This window comes from Danio rerio, chromosome 2, assembly GCF_052040795.2.
Source record: "Danio rerio strain M-AB ecotype USA chromosome 2, GRCz13ab, whole genome shotgun sequence".
Classification (NCBI taxonomy): domain Eukaryota; kingdom Metazoa; phylum Chordata; class Actinopteri; order Cypriniformes; family Danionidae; genus Danio; species Danio rerio.
In genome coordinates, this window is record NC_141022.1 from 61750001 (window position 1) to 61760000 (window position 10000).

Genomic DNA, 10000 nt, shown 5'->3' on the forward strand with positions numbered 1-10000 from the left:
TAAGTGGTTAGCACTGTGGCCATACAGCAAGAAGGTTGCTGGTTCGAGTCCCTTCTGGGTCAGTTGGCATGTTCAGTGTGAGTTTGCATGTTCTCCCCGTGTTGGTGTGGGTTTCCTCCGGGTGCTCCGGTTTCCCCCAGTCCTAACACATGCGCTATAAGGGAATTGATGAACTAAACTGGCCAGTGTATGAGTGTGTGTGTGAGAGGATGAGTGTGTATGGGTGTTTCCCAGTACTGGGTTGCAGCTGGAAGGGCATCCGCTGCGTAAAACATATGCTGCAGAGGTTGGCGGTTCATTCTGTTGTGGCAACCTCTAATAAATAAGGGACTAAGCAGAAAGAAAGTGAATGCATGCATGCGTGTATTTATATATATATATATATATATATATATATATATATATATATATATATATATATATATATATATATATATATATATATATATATATATGCACAGTACATACAACAATATCAAAACAAACTTTTATTTTGGATAAGATTAATCTTTTTTTAGGACTATATGCATTTCTGAAACAAAACTGACCATACTATAAATAGCAAAAGGGGCTAAATGATGTCACTTCCTCTTTGTTAAGTAGCAGGTCTTTTGTTTTGAGGTAACCACTTGGCTTGAAAGGGAAATCCAAGCTCAGACTGAGATTAAATACTTCTATTAAAATGGGGTTTTATATACAGTTAGCTTCATATAAAAAAAAAAAATCCTTTTTAAAAAATAATCATCATTGTTTGAAGCGATTAAACTGCATCAACTAAAAGCAACAGATATGTTAGTGTTAATTTCAGAGGTGTAAAGAGTATCTTAAAACCATACTTGAGTAAAAGTAGATGGCTTACTGTAAAAATTACTCCATTACAAGTCACCAATTTTAATAAGACTTGAGTAAAAGAATTAAAAAGTATCCGCTTTTAAAAGAACTTAAGTATTTTACTCATAATGTAAGTAGACTCAAAGAACAACCAAGAAAGGTTTTATTTCCTAATAAAATTTCTTAATACCTCAATGTTTCAAAATGGCAGAACAAAATAGATAAAAAATAAAAGGCACAATTAAAAAAAAAAAAGTAGTAAAACGTAGTAAAAAGAAATTCAGAGCTGACTTTTATTTTATTCACCTCTCAGTCTCAGAAGGGGGGCAATATTTTTAATTGGAGTGGTTGTTTATCTGATTAGGATGTTTTCTCTGTATTAAAACTAAACAAAGAGGAGCAGTGTTATTTTTCAACTTAATAAACTACATATAAATTCAATGAAAAATGCATCACAAACTCACAGCTAAATGCACCTGATGCGAAATGCATAATTTCACTGATACATTTATTCCAACACAATCTCACGGCAATTCGTAACTTTTTCATTTAGTGGCTAATTCGTACAAATTCGTACGATCTAATTCGTACAATTTAGTACGATTTGCGTATCCCCCAATGACGGTTGGGTTTAGGGGTGGGGTTAGGTGCCACGCCTCCTTTTTAAAATCGTACATTTTCTTACGACTGAACTCGTACGAATTAGCCACTAAACTGCCAAAACGTAAAATACTTACATTTTCTCGTGAGATCAGGCTGATTTATTCACGTTGCACAAAGCTAAAACAGTCATGTCATGTCGCAGTGGTTTTTGCCATATCACTAACTGTATTTATTTTTGGTAACATTATGCTAACAATACCATTGTAAAGTCAGACATAATTTGACTAAAGTCACATTCAATAAACATTAAATAGACTCTTACCTCAATGTGTTTTCTCAAATTTGCTGAAACATTCTTAAAAGCACTTATTTTCGTGGTTCGTGGCAAACAGAGTAGACTCTGCATCCTGTAAGAGCCATTCTGTAGCCTATATTGGCAAATGAAAACATTTCTTTCAGATAAGGCCATGGATGGTCATCAGTGCTAGTACAGCTTGATGTGCCGGCTTCGGCTTCATCACTGGCTGCAGCCATGTTGCTAATTAAACACCGGGTTTTAGGGAAGCTGCTAATTCATTTTCATGGGATTTAGCTCATAAATAGCACAGACAGACAGACAGACAACAGTCCTGTACACAGATAGACAGAAACACAAAAATAAGATAATCTGAAGAATATTGTGAAAAAAAACAGCCACTATGTTTTCATCCAATTATGCATGTGCAAAACTGAAATATGCATGAAACATTTGCGTATAAAGCAGTGTTTCCATCCAATGAAAAAAACAAAGAAGAACAAAACCCTCACTTCCTGATTAAACTGGAATCAAATATCAGACAAAACGTAGATTAGTACATTGAGATTTGCCACTGTGATGTTTTTTCTTTTTCTAATAAATCAGTTGCACCTCATATATTAGAAGATTAGGGGCCCTGTCATACACCCGGCGCAGTGTGGCACAAGGCGCGACGCAATAGTTGTTTGCTACTTTCAGCTCGGCGCAAGGGTCATTTTGAGGTGTTGCGCCACACTGTTTAAATAGCAAATGCATTAGTGCTCATATGTGCGCCCATAGGCGCTCTGGTCTAAAAAAGCAGGCGTGTTTTGGCGCGTTGCTATTTTGAGAAACTGTAATAGTCTGTTCTTTAGACCAGAACAAAGCCGGTCTATTGTCTGGCGCAGAGTTGTGCCTCGATTTCACACTGTTTAATACACACAAGATGTAGAGCAATATGCCAATATCTTTACAAATGAAAAAGAATTAAAATATTAAGGATATATATATATAGGATATAAATATAAAGAATTAAAATATTACAAAACATAATATTTTCTAGCCTACATGAATTTAAAAACCACTGCCTTCATGCCTTCTTCATCTCGGGAGGCTTTTTTAATTCATTCAATTTGCTTTTGTATAATGTTATTATTATTAGCAGTATTATTTATTATATCCATATTTATGTGTGTTTCATATTTATTTTGTTTTATCAAAACAAACAGACAGACAGACAGATAGATAGATAGATAGATAGATAGATAGATAGATAGATAGATAGATAGATAGATAGATAGACAGACAGACAGATAGATAGATAGATAGATAGAACAGAAGGAAGGTCGGACAAACAGACAGATAGAAAACGGACAGACGGACAGACAGATATATAGATAAAACGGACTGATAGTCGGTCAGACGGACAGACAGACAGACAGATTAACGGACGGACGGACAGATAGATCAACGGACAGACGGACAGACAGACAAATAAGAACGGACTATCTGTTTTATCAAAAACAAGCTTAGATTTGTCCACCTGTCAGGTTTTAGACCATATGGGGCTCAGTGTGTGTATTAGGATATAACTCAGGTTTTTGAGCACACTTCATTATTATTGTTCATTTATTCGTTTGCTGGAAATTAGAACTGAATTTAGAAATAGTTTTGAAACAAATCTTTGCATATAACAAACTAGATGAATTATTTATAGGCTAATTGATGTCTGTGCATACAAGGTTTCCCTATCCACGAGAGCGAAAGTGAAAGTTAATAATATTTATCTCTCATTCTCGTGCTGTAGATGCTCTGTTTAACTGTTTTCTTGCTAGTGAAATGCTCAGTTTTTACAATTACACTAACTTTACGTCATGTACATAGCAAATGCACCATGGCATGACACAATTGGCTCTTAAAGGGAATGGGAGATGAGACTCTGATTGGTTTATTCTCAAAACACACCTATAACTCATTAAGAGAATAAGCTCAACCCTTTTAGACCATGCGCCACGGCATTTCCTCCTTATATTAGCAAAAATGGATTCTGCTTATGGTTTGCGCCCTGCGCTTTTCACATGGACCGTCAAAATAGAGCCCTAGAAGACAAAACGCAATGAACGCGGTGGCTTTTGGAGGCATGAGACGCTCTTTAGTGCAGATAGATGCTCAAGACAGTTCTGAAGGGAATACTAATAAAATAAGAATAATACTAAAGCACTGTGATGACGGACTGACGGAGGGCTGAGGCCTTTTACAAACAGCACAACAGCATTTCAGATCAGCAACAATGTAAAGCTGGAAACATGGAAATCTGCAAACCAACGTTAATGCAAATCACCTGAAACACACATTTATATCTGTGAAGTAATCTGTCAAAAACTACATCACATCATGCAGAACGATGCACATGTGCAGAGTTTATACTGTGCGTTTCCAAAGTTTATGCCCCCCCTTTTTTTTTTTACCTGGATAAAAAGTTTTAACTCAATTGTGCGCATAAGATTTCAACAGTATGTGCATTTTCAAAATGGATGGCATTTCCATTAAGCATTTTCAAAAATGCAATGCTCCAAAATGTGCATGTATAGAAGATGGAAGAAAACATAGCAAGAGACTAAAAAAAGTCAATAAAGCCAATGGCTGTTTTATTTTTTACAACATTTTCCCAGAGTACCTTCCTTTGTGTTCAACAGAAGAAAGAAACTCGGGTTTGGAACAATGGTGTATATGCACACAGACTACACACAGGCTGCACGATACTGGAAAAAACTGACATTGCAATATTTCCATTCACTGCAATATGCTGTATATTACATGCTGTATAAGTGCAATTTCAGCAAATGACTAGAACAGCTTGTAAATAATTTTCAATCGATTGCGATGATTTTATAGTGGATTCTATAGTGCATAAAATATCATTTTAAAAATCACAAGCAAAGTTAAATGCAACAGAGGAAACATGCAAATAAACAATGATTTAAGATTTTCTGGGGAGGCAAACAGTATTCAGAAGCATAAATTAAATAATCCCTGTCTATTAATAATCTTTAAGCTAATCTTTTCATTTATTGTGCCCAAATGGCTTAAATTTGCTTCAGATTCTTACAGTCAGGTCTTAAAAGCTCATGCAAATAATATAATAAATATGAGACTCCTGAAATATGAAATTACGCAGCTATTTTGTTATCTGTAATTTCTAGTCAACTATAATCCCAACCACATAGCAGACCCCTGTGATGTGACTAATGTGCAGGTCTAACACAGACCTTTCATTTTCAGTCCGCCAGCCCAAGTGCTTCCGGTGAATTACAAATTCGCCATGTTTATGATCCGATTTTTAAAAAAATCAATGATCTTCACTGTCTGACTGATGCACAGTGCATCCGGAAAGTATTGATAGCTCTTCACTTTTTCCACGATTTTATGTTCCAGCCTTATTCCAAACTTCATTGATTTCCTTAACATTCTACACACAATCCCCCATAATGACAATGTAAAAAAAGAGTTTTTGAAATTGTTGCAAATTTATAGCGAATAAAAAAAGCTGAAAGATTACATGAACATCAGTATTCACAGGTTTTGTTAAACATTTTGTTGATGCACCTTTGGCAGCAATTACAGCCTTAAGACTTGTTGAATATGATGCCACAAGCTCAGCACACCTGTCTATGGGAATTTTGGCACATTCCTCTTTGCAGGACAACTCAAGCTCTATCCGGTTGGATGTGATGCGACGGTGTACAGCCGTTTTCAGATCTCTCCAGAGATGTTCAATAGGATTTGGGTCTGGGCTCTGGCTGGGCCACTCACTGAGTTGTTGTTGTGCCGCTCCATTAATATTTTGGCGGTGTGCTTTGGTCATTGTCCTGCTGGAAGATGAAGCGTCGCCCAAGTCTGAGGTCAAGAGCACTCTTGTGCAGGTCTTCATTCAGGATGTCTCTGTACATCGCTGCATTCATCTTTCCCTCTATCCTGACTAGTCTTCCAGTTCCTGCAGCTGAAACACATCCCCACAGCATGATGCCAACACCACCATGCTTCACTGTAGGGATGCTATTAGCCTGGTGATGAGCGCTGCCTGCTTTTCTCCAAACGTAACGCCTGGCGTTCACTCCAAAGAGTTCAGTTTGAGTCTTATCAGAGCACAGAGTTTAGTTTCTGATGCTCTGAGAGTCCTTCAGATGCCTTTTGGCAAACTCCAGGCGGGGAGTGTCTTCCGTCTGGTCACTCTACCATACAGATGCCTGATTGGTGGATTGCTGCACAGATAGTTGTCCTTCTGTAAGGTTCTCCTCTCTCCACAGAAGAACGCTTGAGCTGGTTATTGGTCACGTCCCTAAGTAAGGCCCTTCTCCCCTGATCACTCAGTTTAGATGTCCGGCCAGCTCTAGAAAGAGTCCTGGTGGTTAAACATCTTCCACTTTCGCTGTGCTCATTGGAGCTTTCAGAGCAGCAGAAATGTTTCTGTAACTTTCCCCAGCCTTGTGCCTAGAGACAATCCTGTCTCGGAGGTCTACAGACAATTCCTTTGTCTTCATGCTTGGTTTGTGCTTTGACATGCACTGTCAACCCTGGGCTCTTATATAGACAGTTGTAGCCTTTTCAGATCATGTCAATCAGCTGAATTGAGCACAGCTGAACTCCAATGAACCCGCTGAAACATCTCCAGATTGATCAGTGGAGACAGAATGTACCCAAGCTCAATTTACAGCTTCATGGCAAAGGTTGTGAATACTGATGTACATGTGATTTTAAAGATTTTTATTTTTGATAAATTTGCAACAATTTCAAAAACTCTTTTTTTTCCACATTGTTATAGTGGGGGATTATGAAAGCCCATTCCCGCCACTGAATAAAATAAAAAAATAAATACAATGTAAACAAAAATTATAAAGTCAGAATTGTGACATTATAACTCGCAATTGCAACTTAGTAACTCGGAATTGCAACTTTATAACTTCAAATTTCAATTAAATCGGAATTGCGACTTAATAACTCGGAATTAAGACTTAACTCAGAATTCCGACTTAGTAACTTGTAATTTGGACTTTATAACTCCGGATTGCAATTAACTCAGAATTGAGACTTAGTAACTCGGAATTGCGACTTAGTAACAAGGAATTGGAACTTTATAACTTCGAATTGCAATTAACTCGGAATTGCGACTAAAAAACTCGGAATTAAGACTTAACTCAGAATTGCGACTTAGTAACTTGTAATTGGAACTTTATAACTCCGAATTGCAACTAACTCGGAATTGCGACTTAGTAACTTGGAATTGCGACTTTATTACTTGGAATTGCAATTAACTCGGAATTGAGACTTAGTAACTCGGAATTGAGACTTAGTAACTTGGAATTAAGACTTAGTAACTTTTGTTATCAAAAGTTACTAAGTTATTTACGTTATTTACGTAAGTTATTTGTTAGTAACATTTGTTATCATTCAGTGGCAGGAATGTGTTTCCATAGGTATTGTGTGTAGAATGTCGAGAAAATAAATAAATTTAATCAATTTTGGAATAAGACTGTAACATTAAAACATGTAGAAAAAGCGAAGCACTATGAAGACTTTCCGGATGCTCTGTATGATATAAAGTGCCTCTCAGACCAGACAGAAAGCACTGCATTAAATTACATTTTTTCTGCATAATTTCTTTAAAACATGTATTTTCAATGGAGTTGGAGGCTTCTGCTACTGACGGTGCTAGTGTTTACACCGTCTTTCATCTCATTTTACACTTGAACACCTGAATGAAGGCTTAAATCTATTTAACTGATTATACATTAATTACATCACAACATCGATGCTGTAAAACTAACCTTAAAACATTAAAAATAGTCTCATAAACCTTTCACCGGAAGTTTAGCATTATCATTAATCCACTAGCTGTGCATATACGCCATTGCTGAAGATGAGTATCCCTAAATGATGACAGAATTTTCATGTTTTGGATGAACTCTCCCTTTAACAGCCTCCTTCTTGTATTTTCACTCGCGTCTTCTTCTGTGTCTCCTCATGGCAGCGTGCAAGAGAAAGGAGCAGGAGCAGCACAAAGACAGAAACATGGTGCCCAAGAAGCAGCGGCTGGTGTTCACCGACCTACAGCGCCGAACACTCATCGCCATCTTCAAGGAGAACAAACGACCCAGCAAGGAGATGCAGATCACCATCTCGCAGCAGCTGGGCCTGGAGCTCTCCACCGTCAGCAACTTCTTCATGAACGCCCGGCGCCGCTGCGTGGACCGCTGGCAGGACGAGCACGCCAGCAGCCCCGGACAGCCCGGGACTTCAGCCAACACCTTTTCCAAGGCGTAAACGCAGAGGAAGACGCTTCGACGCATGTGCAGCACATGATGATCTACGGTGCCCATCAAAACTCCTCCGATTGAGAGTCGGAGGAGCGCGGATTTCATTAATTTTTTTCACAAAATAACATTTTATACAGTGGTCGAGAGAGCTTAATGTGCTGCAGTTTAAGAAAACACTTGCAATTATAAAAAACGCCAGCTAGTTGAGAAAAGATCTTCATCAGTTTGACAGCACAATGCAAACAAATAAGGAAAATGTGCTGCAAACAAATAAAAAAAACATGCTACAAATCATTACAATGCAAACTAATTAATAAAATGCAAAGCAAATTTTCACATGCAAACAAACAAACAAACAGGATGCAAAATCCTCAGGACACGAATTAAGAACACACAATGCAAAATCTTAACGCAAACAAATGAAGTAAACGTGTTGCAAAATCTCACAATGCAAATTAAGAAAACACAATGCAAATTCTCACGACGCAAACAAATTAACAACACACTGCAAACTCTAATAACACAAACAAATTAACAATACACTACAAATGCGCACAATGCAAATGAAAGAAAACGTGTTTTAAAACAAATTTTAAAACAAACAAATTTTAAAAATGCGCGATAAATTCTCACATTGCAAACAAATTAAGAAAACGCACTGCAAATTCTCACAATACAAACTAGTGCTAAAATGTGCTGCAAAATCTCACAACTGCAAATTCTCACATCGTAAACAAAGAAAGCGCACTGCAAATTATCACAATACAGTCAAATTAACAAAACAAGCTACAAATCATTACAATGCAAACGAAAAGCAAACACTGCAAAATTGTACAGCACAAACAAATTAAGAAAAATGCGCTGCAAATTCTCGCAATACAAACTAGTTAATAAAACACGCTGCAAAATCTCATAACGAAAACGAAAAAAAGAACGCATTGCAAATTCTCACTGCACAATTAAATTAAGAAAACAAGCTACAAATCATTGCAATGCAAATAAATTAAGAAAATGGACAGCAAAATCGTACAGCGCAGACGAATTAAGAAAACGAGCTGCAAAATTCTCAACACAATCAAATTAAGAAAAACAAGCTACAAATGATTACAATGCAAACAAATTAAGAAAACGCGCTGCAAAACTGTACAGCGCAAACAAATTAAGAATCTCATTACGTAAACAAAGAAAACGCATTGCAAATTCTCACAACACAATCAAATGAAAACAAGCTACAAATCATTACAATGCAAACAAATTAAGAAAATGCACTGCAAAATCGTACAGCACAAACAAATTAAGAAAACGCGCTGCAAAATCATACAGCGCAAACAAACTAAGAAAATGAAATGCAAAATCGTAAAGCGCAAACAAATCAAGAAAACGCGCTGCAAAATCATAAAGCGCAAACAAATTAAGAAAATGCGCTGCAAAATCAAAGCGCAAACAAATTAAGAAAACGAGCTGCAAAATCATAAAGCGTAAATTAAGAAAACGAGCAGCAAAATTGTACAGCGCAAACAAATTTTAAAATGTGCTGCGAAATCGTACAGCGCAAACAAATTAAAACACGCTACAAAATTCTCACAATGCAAATTAAGAACGTGCTGCAAATTCTCATAATGTAAACAAAGAAAACGCAATCAAATTAAGAAAACAAGCTACAAATCATTACAATGCAAACAAATTAAGAAAATGCACTGCAAAATCGTACAGTGCAAAAAAAGAAAATACGCTGCAAAATCGTACAGCCCAAACAAATTAAGAAAACGCGCTGCAAAATCATACAGCGCAAACAAACTAAGAAAATGCAATGCAAAATCGTAAAGTGCAAACAAATTAAGAAAACGAGCAGCAAAATCATACAGCGCAAACAAATTGAGAAAACGTGCTGCAAAATTGTAAAGCGCAAACAAATTAAGAAAATTCGCTGCAAAATCGTACAGCACAAACAAATTAAGAAAACAAGCTGCAAAATTAT

General features: G+C 36.8%; 1 protein-coding gene and 1 long non-coding RNA gene across 3 annotated transcripts in view; one reads left to right on the forward strand and one right to left on the reverse strand.

Annotated features, from left to right (window-relative positions):
* The window catches only part of onecut3b (one cut homeobox 3b), a 72932-nt gene that overhangs the window by 62825 nt on the left and 107 nt on the right, over positions 1 to 10000 (forward strand). The window contains exon 2 of one of the 2 annotated variants that reach the window (XM_087241721.1): positions 7737 to 10000. This exon is cut by the window's right edge and continues 107 nt beyond it. In XM_087241721.1, the coding sequence (XP_087097847.1) occupies positions 7737 to 8029 (293 nt within the window). In that variant the 3' untranslated portion in view covers positions 8030 to 10000. The remainder of the gene's footprint in view (positions 1 to 7736) is intronic. The other variant, XM_087241720.1, reaches the window with a different exon arrangement.
* LOC147846592 (uncharacterized) overlaps positions 1 to 10000 on the reverse strand; it is an 83113-nt gene that overhangs the window by 59700 nt on the left and 13413 nt on the right. The window lies entirely within an intron of this gene.